The sequence below is a fragment of the Gigantopelta aegis genome, chromosome 9 (genome assembly GCF_016097555.1).
Source record: "Gigantopelta aegis isolate Gae_Host chromosome 9, Gae_host_genome, whole genome shotgun sequence".
Classification (NCBI taxonomy): domain Eukaryota; kingdom Metazoa; phylum Mollusca; class Gastropoda; order Neomphalida; family Peltospiridae; genus Gigantopelta; species Gigantopelta aegis.
In genome coordinates, this window is record NC_054707.1 from 33,394,417 (window position 1) to 33,418,538 (window position 24,122).

The 24,122-nt window shown below is 37.5% G+C and overlaps 1 protein-coding gene across 1 annotated transcript; it reads left to right on the forward strand.

Annotated features, from left to right (window-relative positions):
* The first annotated feature begins 5,882 nt into the window (after positions 1–5,882).
* Positions 5,883–23,848, forward strand: LOC121382187 (excitatory amino acid transporter-like). The gene is made up of 10 exons (XM_041511709.1): positions 5,883–6,092; positions 13,814–13,888; positions 15,056–15,178; positions 16,627–16,711; positions 17,266–17,432; positions 17,549–17,675; positions 20,090–20,323; positions 21,265–21,456; positions 22,197–22,331; positions 23,077–23,848. Exons 1-10 carry the CDS (start codon positions 5,888–5,890, stop codon positions 23,243–23,245), a joined length of 1,512 nt encoding a protein of 503 aa, XP_041367643.1. The 5' UTR covers positions 5,883–5,887; the 3' UTR covers positions 23,246–23,848.
* Positions 23,849–24,122: the final 274 nt, after the last annotated feature.

Sequence of the window (24,122 nt, forward strand, 5' to 3'; positions counted from 1 at the left end):
GGGATCGATTAATCTGTAGTCATTTATCACAATTACAAAGCAAAAAAAACAAACCCAAACAACAACAACAACAAAACCCAACCCAAACCCCAAACCCCAAACCCCAAACCCTAAAAAAAAAAAAATAATAAAAAAAAAATAATAATAAACAAATAAAAAATAAAATAAAATAAAATAAAAGAACCGCCTGGCAACTTTTAGTTCATCAAGATAAACGTCTCCGGCACGATATTTATTATTGTGATCTGTCAAAATGTAAAAAAACGGACCGTAGATGTTTACCTTGGTGAACTAGGCACGCACCTTAAAATACACATCTAAACAAGTTAAATTTTTAACGACGCGACAAATGGTATGATTAAAACAATGTTTCTGTAACATGGATATAGAGTAGGGTTTTAAAATGTAAACAGCAAAAGTTGGTTTTTATACAAATTTACGAGAGAACTTTAATATTCAAACATGTAAACAAAACAATCACAACTCTTCTCTTTTTTGTTATCTTTAAAAAAAAAAAAAAAAAAAAAAAAAATATATATATATATATATATATATATATTATTTTATATTGTATAGTTCCATGGTGTTTAAAAGTCAGTGTGATTTTTAATCTAGAATTTTGGTGCTCAGACTTGATGTAGAGTGCTTTAATATAGATAGTCTATAAAAGAGACACCAAAGTTCGACAAAAACAGCATCAGAGTTTTATCAAATATAGTCCGCTCAAGCTGACCGGTCATTTTGACCTAAGAGAAACGTAGCTCGTGTGTATGTTTTTTTTAAAGACGTGTTTAACTGAATGGAATCAAACAGCCATGCTCCTGTATTTATTATGTAATTCTCAGTACACAATAATAAACCTTGGTTAAATATGGCATTCAGGAAAACATAATTCATACACACGCTAGAATTTGTCGTTGGTATACAGGGGAACACGGCAAGGGAATGGCTGTTTGTTTAACTAGACCCCACACTGTTTTCTTCATCGGCTGCTAAACTTTATAAACAGTATATCACTACATGGAAGGGTGCTAGGGCTGCGCACCGCCCCATCGTCGAAATTCGAAGTGACCCTAAGCATTAAGTGTTTAGCAGAAGAATACAATGCATTTATTGCATTTTGATACGGTACATGTAATATCTCGTTTAACTTGATATTTCTGTGGAAGATTATCATACAGATAATACATGTTAGTGTACTTATGTTTATACTTATTTTCGTGCTTATATCCAATTAAGGTTCAAGCACGTTGCCCTGAGCTCTGTGTGGTAGCTGGTACCGGGCTGCAAAAGCAGTACCTACTGGCCTTAGTGTACTTTGGATACTGGAGATAATTTTTTTTAAACATTATACCTTCTCTCTAGAAAAATTCTGTATCCACCCCTGTATTTTCTAAAAATATTTTACAATAACTTATGAGAAACAAGGAAGAATGAAAAAGACTAGTTTAAGTCAGCATATTTTAAATCACAATTATTTGACCACTTCGTCTAGAGAACTGTAGAGGAAATCCGCCGTAAGTTGCGTGTGAAATACATTAAGATATAGTATTATATTAACCCTTCAGTTTTTAAACTTATCCATTTATTACGCAACCCTAGTGTCACCGTTATTAACACTATCTGTACAATTTCTTTATGCTGCTATAGCTAAGCGTATAACGTTACTGTGACTATACTCTACTGTGTCCCCCACTAGAACCAGTCGTCCTATAAATATATCTCTACAGGTATGTACAAAAAGTATTTACTGTGACTATACTCTACTGTGTCCCCCACTAGAACCAGTCGTCCTATAAATATATCTCTACAGGTATGTACAAAAAGTATTTACTGTGACTATACTCTACTGTGTCCCCCACTAGAACCAGTCGTCCTATAAATATATCTCTACAGGTATGTACAAAAAGTATTTACTGTGACTATACTCTACTGTGTCCCCCACTAGAACCAGTCGTCCTATAAATATATCTCTACAGGTATGTACAAAAAGTATTTACTGTGACTATACTCTACTGTGTCCCCCACTAGAACCAGTCGTCCTATAAATATATCTCTACAGGTATGTACAAAAAGTATTTACTGTGACTATACTCTACTGTGTCCCCCACTAGAACCAGTCGTCCTATAAATATATCTCTACAAGTATGTACAAAAAGTATTTACTGTGACTATACTCTACTGTGTCCCCCACTAGAACCAGTCGTCCTATAAATATATCTCTACATGTATGTACAAAAAGTATTTACTGTGACTATACTCTACTGTGTCCCCCACTAGAACCAGTCGTCCTATAAATATATCTCTACATGTATGTACAAAAAGTATTTACTGTGACTATACTCTACTGTGTCCCCCACTAGAACCAGTCGTCCTATAAACATATCTCTACATGTATGTACAAAAAGTATTTACTGTGACTATACTCTACTGTGTCCCCCACTAGAACCAGTCGTCCTATAAATATATCTCTACATGTATGTACAAAAAGTATTTACTATTATGTCTTATAATTATAGTACTGTATTGTAGTTACCGTTATTGTTATAATATTTACCATCTTGCCAAAATCTTGTTTCTGATTTAAATATGTATTATTTTGTTCTTATGTGCCTTAAGGCATAAGGAAAAATAAATGAATTGAAGTAAAATCTCCAACTGTAGAGTACTCGTACTGTGATCTTTTATATATACTTTATACATAGAACACAGTCAGTGGGCCCATTAGGCTATTTCTCGTTTCAACCAGTGCACCACGACTGGTATATCAAAGGCCGTGGTATGTGCTATCCTGTCTGTGGGATGGTGCATATAAAATATCCTTTGCCACTAATGGAAAAATGTAGCGGGTTTCCTCTTTAAGACTATATGTCAAAATTACCTAATGTTTACGTTTTGTACATAGAACAGCACATACCACAGCCTTTGAAGTACCAGCCATAGATCACTGGTTGGGGGGGGGGGGGGGGGGCGTGTTCACTGAGGCTGATCGATCCTGTGATCAAACGCTCTACAAAACCTCTAGTGGTGTCGTTAAATAAAACAAACTTTTTAAACAAACAAACAAAACAAGTCTTGATATTCTTTCTTCATGTGTATGTTGTCGAAGGGAAATAACTCCACTCCTTCACAATCCATCAAAGATTCTCACCCATCCCTCAAAAAAGATGTACTGACGGAAACCAATTTCGACAGTGATATCGCAGAAGTGTAGTATACAATGTATTTGTCGACACTGGGCTCATACGTCAATAATGAAATCCACAATACATTGATAGTATATGAATAGCCCGTGTAGGCCTACTCGGCCGTTGGAGAGCAAGATGGACATTTGAACAGTTAAAATCCTTATCTGCCTTCAGAATCAACTTTATAACGATAAATTGGGATTTTTACTAAATATCGATTAGGCAAAGATTCCCCAACAATCCTATGTTTGACGTTAAATACCTCCATACATATAATATCCTTTTTGAGTTCGCTGATAAGAAGTATTTCACACATTAAATACTTATAGGCCTACACACACACTGCAACACTACAGGGAGAAACCCGATAGCACCCTTTTTCAACAATGTCTATAATAAATATATAGGTGTTGTAGTCGGGTTTGTTCATGTAGTGTGTATATTAATGATTAATATGTGAAATATTTCTTATCAGCGAACTTGAAAATTATCACTGTAAAGGTATTTAACATCAAACTTATAGGAATTGTAGGACTATTGTTGTATTAGAGCTAGAATCTGTGCCTATTCGATGGTAGGTAAAAATCCCCCGTTTTCATTACATAGTTGTCTAGGGGCGAAACGTAGCCCAGTGGTAAAGCATCCGCTTGATGCGCAGTTGGTCTGGGATCGATCACCGTCGGTGAGCCCATTGGCCTATTTTTCGTTCCAGCCAGTGCACCACGACTGGTATATCAAAGGCCGTAGTATATGCTATTCTGTCTGTGAGATGGTACATATAATAGATCCCTTGCTACTAATGGAAATTTTTTAGCGGGTTTCCAAATGTTTGATATCCAATAGCTGATGATTAATAAATTAATGTGCTTTAATGTATTTAAACAAAATAAACTTTACATAGTTGTCTCTAATGGCAGAGAGTGATTGTAACCATTCACATGTTCGTCTAGCTACTCGGGTTCGATGCGCTACAGTGCATTAAAGTTTCTTGTTTGGTTCAACATAGGCGTACGGGCTCTCATTTTTGTAGGGGGAGGGGGTAAGCTGGCTTTTGCCCGCATTGAATGATAATGCCCGAATCTAGATAACAACATTTATGAATATTTAGCATTACTGTTAAACAGCTATATAGGGTTGCAAACGAATCACTACGCATTTTCACATGGATTACAACTAATTTTCAAGGTAGAATGATGGCAATACATGGTACTTATTTTTAAAGGTAATTTTGCCCGAATATCTGTAACATTTTTGCTCAAATTTGAGATTTTGCTCCAGCACTAGGGGTCAGTTGCTCCTACGCCCTCCTGCCCCTCATCTCGTACGCTTATGTGGTTCAACGTATTTCTGTCAAGAAAAAAGAAGACGTTTCTTTTGTTTAACGATACCATTAAAGCACATTGATGTATTAATCATCGGCTATTGGATGTCAAACATTTGGTAATTCTAACATATAGTCTTAGAAAGGAAATCCGCTACATTTTCCCATTAGTAGCAAGGGATCTTTTATATGCACTATTCTACAGACAGGATAGCACATGCCACGGCCTTTGATATACCAGTCGTGGCGCACTGGCTGGAATTCAGTCAAGAATGCAACTGTGGGGTTCCTCTCGCATTTTCTGTAGCAGTGTTTCCGAATCTTCTCCTAAAGGTCGGCTTGGGAGATGTCGTTGTAGTCTCTCGTATTCATGTCTTGGTCATTTTTATTGGTTTATTTTATTATTACAATAAACTATATGCACCATTAAATAACCATTATAAAGCATAAAACAATCTGTTTTTAAAAAATCATATACATGTATATTTTTCATTTTGATTTTGCTATATATACATGTTCATATTTGTCGCATTCTCTGCACGTTTAATGTCTCTTTGGCTCTTCGAAATATATCATGTACCCCTGATGAGGTTTCTTTAACCTCAAGTGGGAGGGACAGCCATCCCTGTTCAAGAACATTATGATCGAAATTTTAATAGTTTTTGAATATATGTCATTAAAATCGCAGACCCTAGTTTCAGTCCGTGAAAATAGACCCTAGGTTTGGTTAATCTACAAACCTGTAACACATCTGGATAAAGTTACAATAGAGTGAAACAAGAGTCAGTGTAGATAAAGGGACTAGCTAGAGCTCGTCTCCATAACCGTTACTTCTCAGAGGTATGTGTGTTTTTAAAACTATGAAAAATGCATTTCGTGGTATTGCAAATACGAGGATGACCAGAAATACTTCGGATGTACGGAAACGATAACCTAAACAATAAAATCTAAGTAATCTCTGATTTCAGTTATCACAAACTGCTCAAATAGTGAAAAATACACTGTGGTGTTTAAAAACTAGGGTTTATCACTTTAACCTCTCATTCCTTTCCTTTAATTTCACCGAAAAATATCAGAACCTTTCTTCGGCTTACTAGAATTACATGCATCTAAAACCTATATTTACTTTGGAGTTCTTATACCCATATATATACACCTATGTATTAAAGATTAGACAGGCGCGGACAGTGGACCCGATTTTATGTATATGTACATAATATATGTATACACATACACATGCAAACTGAAGAGAACAAACAGTAGGTGCATGCTCCCTTGAACCATCATCTTGTCTTTCACGCGACCTTGAATCACCTGCTCTTCAGCGACCGACATTTTACAACAACCACCAACACACAGTGAAAAAAAAAAAGCCGAGATGAATGACTCTTCTCGTGACCGTGATGGCGGGGATGATAAAGTTGCAGACACAAGGACAAATGGCAGAAGGTCGTGCAGCTTCACTGGGTGCATTAAAGACAATCTGCTGCTCATTCTAAGTCTGGCCGGAGTAGGTGTCGGTTTTGTCGTTGGGTTTCTCGTCCGGTTGGCAGAGCCATCCGAGGAAGCCATATTATGGACAGGTAAGGTCATAAAAGTATATTTAAAGAGATCCGTCGAATTTTGAAGTATAAAATTAAATATATAAATAATGTTCTTCATAATAATTTAAAAAACCAAGCACCGCAAACTATATAAAGCACGAGTCTCCACGAGTACTCTAGTACCAGGGCACGGACCGAGTCTAGCAAGACTCGAGTCCGTTTATAGGACTCGAGTACCCGTGCAAGAAATATGATATGATAACATATTAACGTGCCTATATTCAATTAAGGTTCAAGCACCGTGCAAGAAAGAGCATTATCATTTGATTATATTTTTTACATCATTTTGCCATATGCTTGCAGCCAATTGCATTACAGGGCTATGATAATGTAATGCAATACGATGGTATGATTTGGCACCCATGTTCAGCGCTGGAACGGTGGTCAAAAGTGTACTCTTTGTATACTTTTGAAAATGTTGAAAATTATGGATGGCCCCCTTAAACATATAGTATTAGAGAGGAAACTCGCTACATTGTTCCATTAGTAACAATGGATGTGTTATATGCACCATCCCACAGACAGCATAGTACATATCACGGCCTTTGATATATCAGTCGTGGTACATTGGCTGAAACGAGAAACAGCCCAATGGGTTTAACGACGGGGATCGATCCTAAAGCGACTGCGTATCAAGCGGGTACTTTACCACTGGGCTACATCCCGCCCCTGAACAGTGTATGAAGTCAATACAAACATCTTACATATTCTAGGTTCAATTTTTATCATAAATTTGTTTCATTTTATATAACACTACTGCACGAACGAACACTAAAACGACATCCAAAATATAATTACAAAACGTTTGTTTGTTTTGTTTAATGACACCACTAGAGCAGATTGATCAACTTTAATATTGGTAAAATCAACTTTAATGTTGGAAAAATCGACTTTAATCTTGGTAAAATCAACTTTAATTTGGGTAAAATCAACATATCGTCGTGTGAGAGCCAGAAGGACGTAAGTGCATCAAAATTCATTTTTAAAAGAAATATAATCAAATAAATAAATAAAATAATATAAATAAAATAAGAAATAAGGTCACGGCGTTATATAAATAAATATATAAATAAATAAATAATTTGTGGATAGACATGTAACATTGATTAATAGTTGTACGCCTGTATTTTTCTAATGAAACGATAAGAGAACAATAGAGCTATGATAAAGGTCTGTGTGAGGGGTTCCCTCCCATTCTGCCTACAACCCACTTTACCTACACCCATTCTGCCTACAACCCAATTTGCCTACAACCCACTTTGCCTACACCCATTCTGCCTACAACCCACTCTGCCTACACCCATTCTGCCTACACCCATTCTGCCTACAACCCACTTTGCCTACACCCACTTTGCCTACAACCCAGTATGCCTACACTCAGTTTGCCTACCCCCATTGTGCCTACAACCCACTTATCCTACACCCATTGTGCCTACAATCCACTTTGCCTACACCCATTTTGCCTACAACCCAGTATGTCTACACTCAGTTTGTCTACAGTGTGAAAAAGTGACATCCCCAGTTCAAAGTGGGACAATCCCTATTATTTTGTGTCTCAAACCAATATAAAAATATTGTATTACATAAACAATTAAGATTATAATGAACATAAGTAATGTAATTGGGGTTTAGTTGCACAAAGGTGATTTCATGCTCTTTATGGTGATTAGTATTAGTCCAATGATCCCATACTGTGATCTTTAATATGTGATCAAAGTGAAATGGCCTTCATGATTCTTTGATATAGGATTAAAGTTCAACTTAACAAAATATTTGTTTAATATTTGTGAGGTCATTTTATAGTTTAATTGTTTTTGTTGTGTAATGTTAATCGTTTTTATAATAAAATATGTGTTTGTCATATTATTTTGTCATGTTATTTTTATACATACATGGAATGCTCCACTTTTAACTGGGGATGGCATCTTTTCATATTGAGTGTAGGCAAAGTGGGTTGTAGGCAAACTGAGTGTAGGCAAAGTGGGTTGTAGGCAAAATGGGAGGACACCATGTGAGGTAGGGGTTTTGTTGTTGTTTTAGGGGGAAGGGGAGGCATATTTTATTAAATTTTAAATACTTATACATGTGGAGAATTAAACACCACTGGACATCTGCGTGAATATTTAACTATAATTCTAATTGTTAAAAGTAGCAAACACATTCCATTTAAGTTAATTTTATTGTACGAATCTTTTAATTTTGCCTTGACGGGCGGATCCAGAAACTTCGTGTAAGTTAATATTTCACTGCTTTTGGTCTTAAACCTGTTCAATGTAAACTTTAGTAGACCGTTTTTCGCAGCCATTTTACCATCTGATACAAAATATGTACGTTAGTCGCTAGAGATTCACATCTCCTATGAAGCTACTGACGAAGCTCATGGCAACTGTCGATTTATCTGTCGCGCCGAACGCGTGCGGTTAGGATACGGCAACTGAAATCAATGATTTCTAAAATAATCGCTCGCTTCGCTCGGTCCGGTTAAGCTGTATCCTAACCGGCCGCGGGCGACGCGAGCGATGCGAGCAATTATTTTTGAAAACATTGATTTCAGTTATCATATCCTAACCTGGCGCGTGCGACGCGACATATTTATCTGTCGCGTCGCACGCGTGCGGTTAGGATGCGGCAATTGAAATCAATGATTTCTAAAATAATCGCTCGCATCGCTCGCGTCGCTCGCGGCCGGTTAGGATACAGCTTTAAGCTGTATCCTAACCGGCCGCGAGCGATTATTTTAGAAATCATTGATTTCAACTGCCGCATCCTAACTGCACGCTCGCATCGCTCGTGTCGCTCTCGGCCGATTAGGATACAGCTTAAGGATACACCTTTAGGATACAGCTTTTAACAACAATTATAGTCTTACTCAGAATGAAAACAACATATGAATAAATGTCACAGGTCAATGCTACTGAACATGTTTTTAAAATGTGAAGTTAAAGTTTTGATTTGTTTAATGAAACTACCAGAACACATTGGTTTATTAATCATTAGCTGCTCGATGTCAAACATTTGGTAATTTTGACACGTGTTAGAGAAAACATTCTACATTTTCCATCTTTTATATGCACTTTCCCACAGACAGAACAGTACCAGTAGTGGGGCACTGGTTAGGACGATATAAAACGTTTTAAGGACATAAGTGATAGGGTTTTATATTCATCAAAGAACTACTGTTGTCATCATGTCAATGTAAATATCCATTGTACCTCATTATTAATTGCTGTCGTTTGACGGTCTGAATGCCTCGTCATAGAGTTTCAAATTTCAAGTTTGAAGCCACAGTAATGGACATTGGCGACGAGTTCCATTATTCTTTTCATTTGCCATTTTTTCCATAATTCAAGAGTTCAGTTGCTACACTCATATTATTATACGCGACCAAGTACTTATAAATTTAGAGAACTAATGGAGAATAAACGAATTAGTACCCTAAAGAAATTATCATATTTCATAAATATAATAACTAATGAATTCAAACGCCCTTGACTACAAACACCATCAAAACCAAACATATTTAACAAAATACTATCATTATCCACTGCACCATATACAAGTTTAACAATCTATTCGTTTATAAGTACTTGGATACCCGTATATCTGTATTAAATATCTGTATTATTACATAATATATTGATGTGCGTGATTGTATGTGTCTGTGTATGTGTTTGTGAATGTATTGTAATTAATTTATTTACTGTCAACCATCTTGTCACGTGTATATAACAAAATATTTATGTATATATTCCTCCTATGCCGTTGTGTAACGGCCCGAGTGTAAATAAAGTCTGGTCTTGTCTTGTCTCATGTCTAATGTTGCCACCCTTGCACCATGGTGATGAACAGCAAACACAGGGGTACTAACATGTGTTCGGACTATTGTAGTATTTAAAGACGCTTCCTGTTTTATATCTATGAAACTAGCAAATTAACCCACTAGCGCAACTAGGAAGAATAACACGACCCAGATTTATGTTCTGAGATATGTCATTAAACAAAATCAACAATAAAAAAACCCGTTATACACCAATTTCGACTTTTGAGAAAAATCACATTTTCCTGCTGGACTAAAATGGCAATTTTAATTTACAACACCACATTCAAATAAATAAATAAATAAATAAATAAATACACACACGCACGCGCACGCACGGACACACGGGCAACACCCTTCCACACCAACCCTCGATCACAAATTCAACACCTTCTATTCAATCCAACATGGGGCGGGACGTAAAGCAATAGCGTTTTATTCCATTGCCGAAAAAGTCTGCGTACCACCTGGAAATCCCAAGCGAGGCCCCTGTTGATTTGGTGGTATGCACCCTAAGGATGTTAAAAAGCGGAAAACGTCCGTAATGTTTTGGATCAGGATGTAGGGTTACCCCAGCTGTACATGTCTCAGGTGGCGAGATCACGAACAAATAAAGTTTAAAAAAAATAGGACTACGCCATTGCGTACTTCCTGAATACCTATATATGTATTCGCTACATCAGTTTACACAATGCTGTGGTTCATTATGTTTGCTTAAAAGCAGAACAACTGTTTAGTTACAGTGTTTATGTTACGTTACTCCATGCTGTTTCTCCGTTTGCACAAATATCGGTGTTTCGCAAGAGACTTGGCAAACTATATAATATTATATTGTACACAATAAATGGTAAATATATTTATTTCAATAAAACTGTTATTAGGACGAGGGAAACTGTTTTTAAAACGAAAGCAAATATTTTTAGTGAGTGGATAAACAAATAAGCTAGATCTCTACAATTCACTCTAGAATCTAAAAGACACTCGATGATACTGATCTAACTTACTAGCACCCTATAGTAACCTCTAAAGACTTCATTGCACCCGACTTACTATAAAAACACACACACATTTTATTGCAAATTCCGCCCACCTCAAACTTATACTTACCCCCTTTCTTCACCTTTTTGAACTCTGCTTTGTACAAAGATATGACATGGAATACGTTAATGGTTTTGATGTTCAAATTGGTAGTTCTACGTCAAAGTTATTTTTTGATGTACAGATATATACATATACATATACATATACATATACATATACATATACATATACACATACATACACATACACATACACATATACATACACATACACATATACATATACACATACACATACACATACACATACACATACACATACATACACATACACATACACATACACATACACATACACATACACATACACATACACACACATACACACACACACACACACATACACATACACATACATATACACATACATACATACACATACACATACACATACATACATACACATACACATACACACACACACACACACATACACATACACATACACATACACATACACATACACACACACACACACACACACACACACACACACACATACACATACACATACACATACATACATACACATACACATACATACATACACATACACATACACATACACACACACACACACACACACACACACACACACACACACATATACATATATTTTTATTTTTTATTTTTATCCCACTGCCCCCTTTCCTTTTCCTTCCCGATCTGGCAACTCCTATCTTTCAGCTTCTTTCGCTGTCCATCTCCACATCCCAGTCCTTGTCTCTCCAACCGCGATAGGTGCTTGTCTCTTGTGGCTATCCGTGCTACACACCTGCCATTCCCCATACAGATATATATTAGCGCTTATTCATATTCAGAGTCAAGCACTCGCAAACAACATGACTTGTTTTAACCATATCCTATTCAATCACATTATTTTAAGTCTAGCAAGCGATCGTCTTCTTAACATTCAGGTTCCTCGAAGATGGAGTGGACCATAAGCGTACAGGGGGCGGGGGTGGAGTGGAACTGCCCCCCCCCCCCCCCCACACACACACACCCTTAGTGCTGGAGCAAATCCTCAGATTTGGGCAAAATCGATAGAGATATTCGGGCAAAATGTGCTATTCGGATACCTTTTCACCATGCATTTCCATCATTGTACCCGCAAAAAATAGTGATTCGTTTGTAACCCCATATATCTGTTTGGCAGTAAATGCTAATATGAATAAATTATGTTATTCAGATTCGGGAATTTTTGTTTAATTCGGGTAAAAACCAGTCTGCTCCTACAGAAATAGGAACCCGTATGCCTATAGAGTGGACGTGGATATCTGATGTTCTTACACACACACTGGTGAGAACACCATTCGCTGTTTTTGATAATGCAAGGTCCTAGTTGTTCAAAGCATAGATAAATTAATCATGGGTCAGTCTAATATTTTCTTTTTAATTATTTTTGCACAAATACAAAATTAACTTTAGATTTTATCATGAATGGATATATCTTTGGCTGTTCTAAATCAAGTTTCAACATTTTGTTTTTAATTAGTACTTATACTTATTCAGTCTTTGGCTTTACATGTTTTTGTTGAACACTGGTTAAGCTAACTAACGTTTGAACAAGCGGCCCCTGGTCGCCATAGCTATTTCATCCAATCAAAAGAGCACAATCGAAATCGATTACTCCGTGACGTGTAACTTAACCTGAAACCGATTACTCCGTGACGTGTAACTTAACCTGAAACCGATTACTCCGTGACGTGTAACTTAACCTGAAACCGATTACTCCGTGACGTGTAACTTAACCTGAAACCGATTACTCCGTGACGTGTAACTTAACCTAAAACCGATTTCTATGTGACGCACATACAAGCGCTAGGGTCGTAAATAGGTTATAGTTTAAAAAAAAAAAAAAAAAAAAACGTATCCAACTTGATTTCGTTCATTAGGTACGTTTTGAAATAACTGTGTGGCTTTGTTAAAATAAAACGGAAAAAAGACACATATGCATATGAAGGAAGGAAGGAAATTTATTTAACGACGCATTCAGCACATTTTATTTACGGTTATATGGCGTCGGACATATGATTAAGGACCACACAAATATTAAGGGAGGAAAGCCACTGTCGTCACTTCATGGGCTACTCTTTTACAGTAGCGGTAAGGGATCTTTTATATGCCCCATCCCATAGACAGGATAGCACATACCACGGCCTTTGATATACCAGTAGTGGTACACTAGCTTGAGCGAGAAATATCCCAATGGGCCCACTGACAGGGATCGATCCCAAACCGACCGCGCATCAAGCGAGCGCTTTCCCACTGGGTTACGCCTCGCTCCAAATATGCACAGAGATACGCTGGTATATTGGATATTCAGTCCTTGGTTTTTGAAAATTATAGGCGAGTGGAAAATCGCACACCTCAAAATGCTAAGGCGAGTGAAAAATTGTCTATTAAACCAGTATTTCCCGATTTGTTCAACAAAGAGAAATACCAGTTTAACGACTGCATGGAAGCCACTGCCATGTTTTCAATGTTTATTGTTTTAATAAAAGGACACATCTATTTTACGTGCGCTGTTTTTCACACTCGTCAGATTGAAAGTACGTGCGCTGTCGAGCGCGATCACACCTGCGCACCTTAAAAAGCAAACTCTGGATATTGTGAATGACCCGTACAATTATAAGTCATTTAAAAAATCGTGTTTAGGTTGACACTGTTTGGACAAATGGTAATTAAAATTAATTATTTCGTGCTCTAACGGTGGTTATTACACTGGAAAGAATTACTACAGACATACAAATTAATGTTTGACTTTTTCTTTTCTCCACTAGGTCTACCCGGAGAACTGTATATGCGCATGCTCAAAGCCACGATTCTGCCTCTGATCATCAGCAGTGTTATTTCAGGTATGGACAGACAGGTCAGATAGCTGAGGTGTGTGCCCAGGAAAGCGTGCTTAAATCTTTTCTTTAGATATATAAGCACGAAAATCAAACTGATATGAAAATAAAGAAGTTAGGTAACATTGCCCCTACAAGTTAACCAATGGTAAAGTTCACGTCGTTGGATCAGCTCAGATCCATAGATACACTGAACACTGAACGTATTTAACATCTTTTCAGTTTGTGTTAAACAGAATAAATTTGAATGTGTTTAATATAGGCCTTCGAAAACTGAAAATTTGCTATTTTTTTATTATTATTATTTCTTTTTTATTATTTTTATTTATTATTTTTAATGAATTAAAAAAAAAAATCAGGTATCCCATTTCATTTTGCATAACCCGTCATGACCAAGTAAGGCATTGACATGTCCTAAATGAAATGCGCTGACTAGACTTGCCAAACACTGATCGAACGAAGCGATTGTATTCGTCCAATAAGAACATATTTCATTTCAACTTATTTTCGCGCTTATATCCAATTAAGGTTCAAGCACACTGACCTAGGAACACACCTCAGCTATCTGGGTTAGTGGTTAGTGAGAAAGAATAGGGTGTAGTGGCCTTACACCTACTCATTGAGTCGCTAAAACTCGCCCTGGGTGGGAGCTGGTACCAGGCTGCGAACCCAATACATACCAGCCTTATGTCCGATGGCTTGACCACGACACCACCGAGGCCGGGAAGAACACAGAAGAAAACTGGTATTGGTAGTGTAGTAGTTAAGCCATCGGGTTTGAGACTGGTAGATACTGCGTTCGCTTCCCGGTACCGGCTCTCACCTAGAGTGAGTTTTAACGGTCACTACATTAACTGATCACTAACAAAGAACCATTAACCCACTGTCCTGGACAGACAGATCAGATAGTTGAGGTGTGTGCCCAGGAAAGCGTGCTTGAATCTTATATATCTTATATTTATATAAGCACGAAAATCAAATTAATACGAAAATAAAGGAGCTAAGTAACATTGCCCCTACATTGTTGGAAACTGAATTACAGGATGAGAGAAGAAATATAAAACTTCTGAATAAGTGAGTTTAATATTTTATAAACCGATCTTTGTTCATTTTATATTCCATTTTTTTTTATTATTATGCAAAAGACTTGTTGATTATAAGATTTATTTTCAGGTAGTGCTTCCCTGGACCCAAAATGCAATGGTCGAATCAGCGCCATCGCGCTTGCATACATTCTGGTAACAAACGCTGTTGGGGCGATATTGGCTTTGATTGTCGGTATAATAATCCAACCAGGTGAGTAATAATGTAAAAACTAACAAACATTGTCATCGTTTTTTTAAGACAGGCGGTCGTTATACATGGTGCCCTTTCTCGATAGTTTAATTTATGTTCGACTAGTGCACCACGACTGGTATGTCAAAGGCCGCGGTATGTGCTATCCAGGACATGGCTGTGGGATGGTGCATATAAAAGATCTCTTGCTACTGATAGCCAGTGATTCATATATCAATGTGCTCCAGTGGTTTCGTTAAACAAAACTTGTCGATAAAGGTTCAAGGAACGTACATAGTGTATCTACTTGTATTTGAAATATGGATGGTGTCATAGTCCCGTTATCTGCAGACGTCGGTGATGTAGTGTTTATTACATCGTAGTTGAGTACACACTCCAAAACAGTCATTTTTAAAAGAGACTGTTCTGACTTTCTGTCATGGTAATTTTGTAAGAACTAAAATTACAACCTATGGTCCGTTCCATCCTCCTACAAAAAGATTTTAGTTTTTTTAAAAATAATTTCAGTTTGGTTTGACGTAAGAAGAAAAGTGAAAGGTTTTTAATTTTGTTTGTTTGGGGGTTTTGGGGTGTGGTTTTTTTTTTTTGGGGGGGGGGGGGGGGTTGTTGTTGTTTGTTTTTTTGGGGGGAGAATAACAATGAAATACTATTTTTGCGTCCATTTTAGAACACACTCAGCTCAGAAATAAATTACACAGATTCTTATTTAGAATATCGGTGTCTGTACATTCAGTGTGTTTTGATCGTTCTACTGTTTGTATATAATTCAAACTGGATTTGGACTCAAACAAAAATTCGTACTTACGAAAAAACATATATTAGGAAATAAAATGAAGTTTGACCCAGCCCAAACACTAGGACGATCACAAACACATGTAATATATAGTCACTGATGCAGAAACAATATATTTACTATGTAATTATAGTCGTTAAAAAGCCTTTGTTAGTCGGCAGCTTCTTAAGAATTGGAACAAACTCAGGACAGTCCCTTTAAGAGGTGGGGGGGGGGGGGGGGGGGGGGGGGGGGGGGGGGTTAAGGCCACTACAAAAGACTCGTCTTTTACTAACCGTTCTCTGCGATCTTAGTCCTAAGATCACCTTATGTGTATAGCTACCTTATGCACTAAGGTGATCTTAGTGCTAAAATCGCTTCGTGGAACGAGGGCCCTTGACAGATAGTTTAGACATAACATGATGCGTGTATCCAGGATAGCGTTCATGAATGATAAATGGATATCAGTACGAAAATGTATCCGAAAAAAGAGACAAGAAAACTCACCACAGTGTTAATATTATACTGATTGGTATTAGTAATGTATATTTTTTAAAATGTATCAGCCCCAACATGAAATAAAACAACTCGAATTTCTTAATTATAAGTTGATAGTTATTAATATAGCATCACATGCAAGTTATGGTATTAAAAATAAAAGTGATTTTCCTTCCAGGCAGCGGCCAGGAAATCTCGTCAGACGTAACACGACCTAACACGCAGAATCTTCAAACCCAGGACATCTTTGCGGATCTAATAAGGTAACAAAACACGAGATTCACAGATGTCTTAGGTGTAGGTGTGGGTCTGGGTCTGGTGAGACTGGCGCTGTCAAAAAGTAGCGCATGTCGTCTGCTGCTGGATCTGTAGTTCGTTGTAGAGATTTACATGGTGAATAATTGTACATATGAAATTACCAAATGTTTGACATCAATGTGCTCTAGTGGTGTCGTTAAACAAAACAAATTTAATTATACGTATGCGAGTAAAAAGATGCATTCCAGAACTAAGTATATAGAAACGTATCTCTTATACATGGGTCACAGGGCAAGACACCCTCTACATTCTTTTTGCATTGGCAGCAAGGGATCGTTCATATGAATATTTTACTTGACAAGACTGCATATAATACTAGTACATGCACTTTGTGTATAGTAGGTTTGACAAATTACAAATAAAAGTAATACAAATATTTTTAATTAAACATAATTAGAAGGCCACTTTAAAAACAAAACAAAAAATCCCACCTTTTCAAAAACTTTATTTTAATCCAAAATACATGAATATACATGAGTTAGTTTATACTTTGTTTCAGAAACCTGTTTCCGGACAATCTGGTGGCTGCATGTTTTCAGCAGTCACAAACTAAGTACACCATCACAGAACGACTGGTTGTTACTAACATGACCGGTGGTTTTGTTAACGAATCCGTGCAAGTATACACGCGTAGTCTTGGCACAAATTCCGGTACAAATATTCTTGGTAAGTTGTATTTTTATACACTAAGTACTGCGTTTTAATTTTAAATCGTATATAATTATACTTCTTAATCACGTGTTATTGTTGAACAGTACAGTACGGTTTTCGATTAATTTCAGGGTTAATAATTGCTTCCACGGTTTTGGGAATGGCTGCGTCAAAATGCAAAGACATTGGTCAGCCATTTCTGAAGTTCTTCCAGTCAACGTGCGAGATCATGATCCAAGTACTTCACTGGATTGTGTGGTAATTGGTTAAGCTGGTTGTTAAGCTGAAGTCTTAGGAGGAAACTGAAATAATTTTGCAACGGCAATTTAGTACAATTAATAACAAAGTAAATACCAAATAATGATAAAAATGCCGTTGCAGATAAATATTTTGCAACAATATTTGGCGGCAGCATTGCTGATTGCTGTCGCGCATTCCAAAGGCTCAATGAGTCACTTTGCTTTCTAAGTTAAAGGTAGGGTCAACTCCAACAAGAGCCTTATGTGTTGGAAAGATGCATACCCGGACCACCAACACATACTGACACTTTAGCAAATGAAAAACGCGTAATTTTAGAGTTAATAAAAAAACATCATTATTCTTGCTAACTGGGGGCAGCCATTTTGTTTAGTTTTTGTGACGTCCGGTGGTATAGCTTGGAACGAAGTGACGTCAGCTCCTGACCATCTCCTGTATGTACAGTGTAAACAAAAGCAGTAATTTTCGACAAGGCGCTTCTCTTTGATCAACCTGACTTGTAAAACAGCATAAATGACATAATAATATAATAAACTATTTAACTAAATATATTTCAAGTTGCATTAACGGAACAAAATGGGGTTATAGTATTTTTCTCTGTTAAATAATCCAAAGGAAAAATGTACACTATTAGGCCTATTGATATGCTACGTTGGAGCAAAAACGACAACCTACAATACCCAAGTGATAATTTTCTTTTCTTTGGGACTACCTAATTGGTCAGTTCTGTGGTTTTAGATGGAAAAGTCTACTTAATCAATAGTTTTACAGAACTATTTACAGTAATAAACCATGTCCATTACCATTTTAGGGGCGACAGGTAATATTCCACAATACCGGTATGTATTTTTGTGTCTAGACAGCGTCAATTAATTGGCTCGTCTGGTTACCAATCAAATACACACCTGCCAATCAGGAATCACAGGTAGAAGCAACTCACAGCATAGACCACTTAACTAAAAAAACACTCCGTGTATCATTTCAGTACGTAAGTTAATGCATGGACAAAACTTTGTTAATTATTTCGACTTGTTGTGTAGCCACTTTGACAATGGTATTTTATTTTGTATTGAAAAATAATATATATAGTGCTGGATATATTTATTGCTGGCTTACTGGGATGTGTATTATTACAGAAAATTGCAATGTATGACTATTTATCATCCCGCAAAAACCAGGTAGATTGTGTTTCTCTAATTCTAAGGCTCATTCCTGACGTTACGCGTTAAGTATTACGTAACCACCAGCTCACCAAAGGGCGTACTCACTGAGATGGTACAAAATGGCTGCGCCCGTTATATATAATAGCCGTCACATTTAACCGTTTTATTAATTAACTATACTATTATACTTGTTGATATTAAGCAATAATGTGCATTATATATCGTTGAATATGCATACCAGGCCAAATGCCTTAATTGTCCCTTCCTTTAACGGGGATATCTTATGATTCAAAATAAGATTAACAAAACAATCGGAATTTTTATCACGTGTGAGAGTAAATGTGTTGAATGTCAAAACTGTCATCTGAAAAGCAAGATTCCATTATCATTCCTTAAGCATGTCATCAGATATGGACACCAAACCGATTTAATCTAGAATACTTGTAAAACAAAATTAAGTATTCTTTTATGCGAGATACGCTTTTCAAAACAAAACCCCTATCCATCTTGTTTTCAGTAATTTTCCATTATTCTCATCCATTCTTTGAAATCACGAATATTTCACTATTTTAGTATGGTTGCTGTTTTGTTATTTCTGAGGGAACTATCGTGAGTTTCTAGCCATTTTAAAAGGTTTGATAATGCGCTATATTTATGTGAGGGATTCAACTAAAGCACCCAGCATAATGTGTTATTATACTAAACATGCATAAACACCACTAAGGCGTCTGAGGTTTATTTCTCTTTGTTTAGACTTAAGGTACTTGGGAAATTCCTCCAAGACACTTGGGACATTAATATATGGTAAACACTGTCACTGGGGTTATCTTAAGGAACCCAGGACAGCAATGGTCTGCCAGTATTGGTCAGGTGTGTGTGATGTTATCAGAGTGACTGGGGTGAAAGACAGTTCACTGAGAGACAGAGAGACACGGAGTGAGAGAATATCTGGCAAGAGAGAAAGACGTTTGGGGCCAACTCTCCATTATCATATACATTGTCTATATACTATCATCATGGATTAAAGAATATAATCGAGATCGAACTTGTGTAGTTTTTTTGTGTGAGGGTGCTTTATGCACTCGGCCACATTTAAAACATGTTAAAGTAAGACAGTTGTTATTTTGTTTGGGGAACGGAAGTCTTGTTTGAGCTGGAGACTCAGGATAGTCCCTTTTAACAATTAGATATTCTGTACCGGAAGTTGTCCTGAGACTATTATATATAGGCTCATGCCGAATCGTTTTCCAGGTATACTCCAGTGGGTGTAGCCAGTCTGATTGCAGCCTCGATTGCCAAAGCGAGCGAGATCGACAACACATTCAAGAGTCTGGGCATGTTCGTCCTGACCGTCACTGTTGGGGTAGCCATACACCAGCTCATGTTCGTCCAGTGCATGTATTTCCTGTTTTTACGCCGAAATCCACTCAAATTCTACTTTTCGTGCTTCCGTCCAATGATGACCGCCTTTGCGCCTCCAAGCACGTACGTTTAAGGCGCAAATTCTATTTGTCCGTACCGTAATCCGCATGCGTATATGTATACGTAATGTGTAATACGCATCAATAACTATCTTTGCAAAAGGGTTGAGTAGATTCCATTTATTCCGACTTTCATACGCGTGTGCGTATCCAGTCACTCTGTGCATTGTTTTCTTAACGACACCACTAGAGCACATTGATTTATTAATCATCGGCTATTAGATGTCAAACATTTAGTAATTTTGACATAAAGTTTTAGAGAGGAAATCCGCTACATTTTTCCATTAGTAGCAAGAGATCTTTCATATACACCATCCACCTTTGATATACCAGTCGTGCACTGGCTGGAACGGGAAATAGCCCAACGGACCTACCGACGGGGATCGATCTCAGACCGACCGCGCATCATGCGAGCGCATTACCACTGGGCTACGCCCCACCCCTTGTGGACTACGTATACGTATACGCATGTACGGATGACGGACAAGCGGAATTTGCGCCTAAGTTGCACATTCTTTTCAGTTTTATTAGTGAGTAGAGGTTGATTGGGGTCAACTCCATAATGTATCTAAATGTACTAACTAACGAGAACTTAAAAAACTTGTTCATGCTTTCACCAATGAAAATTTTACAAAGATCAGTGACTGCTGTCAAATGCTCACAAAAGGCGATTCCTGATAGTTATTTTGCGATCAAAAAAGTATTTGATGGGATAATGGTGGGGGCAAAATGGGTATAAGTAGATATGCGAGACTATTTAACCTGTGCTGCGTGATAATACATTAAGATCCAAAATTTATTTGTATAAAATTGAATAGCCCGAAATTAGGAATATTTCATAATTCCATTATTACATTTTCACGAAGATAGACGCATAATATACCATTGTTATGATCAACAAGTTGACGTGTAAATGTTACAAAATAATTATGTATTTTGTTTCAGAGCTGTGGCAATACCGGACATGCTTGTGTGTTTAGAAGGAAAAAACCATGTTGACAAGAAAGTTTCTCGATTTGTTGTGCCTTTCGCCGCAACTCTGAATCGAGATGGTAGCTGTTTGTTCATTACTCTGGCAGCTATTTACATTGGCCAAACAGAGGGAAGCTTGGATGCTGGGAGATATTTAATGATAGCGTAAGATTGTAACGTCTTCTGTGATTGGGTGGGGTATTTCACTTGTCAGACCTGATATTTACATTGGCCAAACAGAGGGGAGCCTGGATGCTGGGAGATATTTAATGATAGGGTAAGATTGTAACGTCTTCTGTGATTGGATGGGCTGTTTCACTTGTCAGACGTCTATGTTCCAACAAAAGGAAACGGAAACAACTGTACCGAACCTGTTTACTATTACCTGTGGATCTAACAGCATCCCGTTGGAGCTCATGTCCAGTTGACCTTTCATTCGACCAATCAAAACCTTACTTGCAAAATCATGCCAGTGATTTGAAAAGAATTTGAAAACATTCGGGATTATGCCGAGGGTATACGAAATTATTCGGGTGAATTACGAAGTATGCAGGAAACTAATTTCAATATAAATTTTTATATAAAGTGCGTTTCGAGACGAAAAAAACCCGTGATGGTATAGCCATAAAATCTGTTTATACTAGTATACAATTCAGAGTTTATTACTGAAATTTTCCCCCTGTTTTTTTAATGTTGAAATAGACCAACAAGGTCGCCTATTACACAAATAGTCTCGCCCGATATTTTTAGAATTTGTATGGTCCCCAATAACGCAATAAAAGGCGAAGTGTAATTGGTTGATATTTAAATTGTTATTTATAGATGAAATGTCACCTAGACATGGGGATCCACGCCATGTGTTCTGAGCCTTGTGCATTTGTATGTGTGGTTCTGTTTACTTTCAGAATACTGGCAACGGCCGGTTCGTTGGCCATTCCGTTCGTGCCGAGTGCTAGCATTGTGACTCTGTTGATCCTGCTGTCATCTCTCAACATGTCCCCGGCCAACATAGGACTCATTATGGCGGTGGAGTGGTACACGTACGTATTGCCAGACGTGTTGTTGTCTTAATAACACTTATTTATTGTTAATCATTATTTATCTCGAACTCTATTATCATTTCACGAGCGCAGGATATCTCGAAATCCAAAAACTGTCCCATGTCATAATGTCCATCACCAACTACTAGTATAATGTTTATCACAAACCACCGTTATCCCGAACTATTTGCTTCGGTCCTTTTAAGATCAAGAGTGTGTAGGCCTGTAAGATACACACGGGCGTAGGAAAGTGCCAAAAAGTGGGGCGCGCACACGCGCACACGCACACACGCACACACACACACACACACACACGCGCGCGCGCACACACATAAACATAAACATGCAAATATGTATAAATATATAAAAACCATCGCTGCTGCTACAAAATTGCCCCCCCCCCCTCCCTTCCCCCCTTCCTACGCCAGTGTTCCAATAATTAGGCAGCCACGTGGGGACGCTATCTAGAATGGTGGAGGGATATTCTCTAGTTGGGGGTAACAGCCTCTAGTAGTGGGCACAGCCCCGACCCCAAACCCCACCATCAGTCTCTGCTGTTCTTACGGCACCGATTCGACGCTTCTTTATTTTTGCGTAAATACACAGGAAATAGATACAGCTAATAATGGACCATTATCTGGCGATACAAGCAGTTAATAACATTTCATGTTACAGTCATTTATATCATACACGCTGTTCAAATGTTTTAATTTTAAATTTTAAAAACTTGATTTCTTGATTTCAGAGACCGAATACGAACGACCAGCAATACACTAAGCTGTTGTCTCTGTACTGTTGTAACATATCAGCTGTCCAAAAGATGGCTCACTTCGACAGAAGTATCCATGCTAAAAGTTCGAGATATCGATATCACGCTCAAAGATGAAGATTCAAATGTAAACACCAAACTGTAAAGAACAATTGAGATGTCAAACCACATATAATTTTTATTTATGTTCATGTCATACAGTCATACTTTTAGTGCAGCTATTTTGTAGTCACATTCAGAAATACAGTACGGAGAGAATTTTAATTAAACAGATTTGTGCTAACCAGGGGCCTAATTCACAAAGCTCTCTTAGGCTCTGTTAGACAACAAAGCATCCTATTTGCAAGTCTTTTAGCATTGCACTGCGAGATCGCAAATTTGCGAGAATTTAATTAATTAGGTCCCAGGCACCTTCACGGGTCGTTCATAATTTTTAATATTTTCACAAGCGAGACATATCGTAAACACACACACACCCCTCACCCCACCCCCACCCCCCACACACATGCCCCTCCATCTGTTATATCCTTCCCCTTTTTTAAATCGTACATAAAAAACGTCGATATTTGTTTGAACTTTAAACGTGCACGTTGGCAATAGTCCGTTTCCCCAAATTACTCCAGAATTATGATTGTACGCATGTGCTAATGTTTCTACTATTGTGAATGACCTCTTAAGGACTGTCAGCATTTGGTATACTAAATGTTTTAACATCAAATTAAAGTCGATGATAAAAAATATACGTACCTATGCTCTTTTGTGTTGTTATTTACATGACGGCTTAAAGGAAGACGGGTGGGGGTGGGAAAGGGGCGATTCGTCCTGACAAAGGGAATAGGGAGTGAATGCCATATACAGCAACAGCTATTCCAGACTAGTAGAGTTATGGTATAATAGTTCAAAATGTGACACTAACATGTCACTTTGCATGCAGTTAGGCCATCATGTTATGTTATGTTATAGGGATTAACGTGCACATTCAGAGCAAGCTGCTTTAGTATACGCCTGTCATGGGCACGGGT

Excerpts from the sequence above, each read along its gene's own strand:
- LOC121382187 (XM_041511709.1), top strand. The coding sequence starts at position 5,888 with ATGAATGACTCTTCTCGTGACCGTGATGGCGGGGATGATAAAGTTGCA. Across the intron at positions 13,889-15,055 it reads CATCAGCAGTGTTATTTCAG|GTAGTGCTTCCCTGGACCCA; the intron begins GTATGGACAGAC and ends ATTTATTTTCAG. Across the intron at positions 22,332-23,076 it reads ATGGCGGTGGAGTGGTACAC|AGACCGAATACGAACGACCA; the intron begins GTACGTATTGCC and ends TCTTGATTTCAG.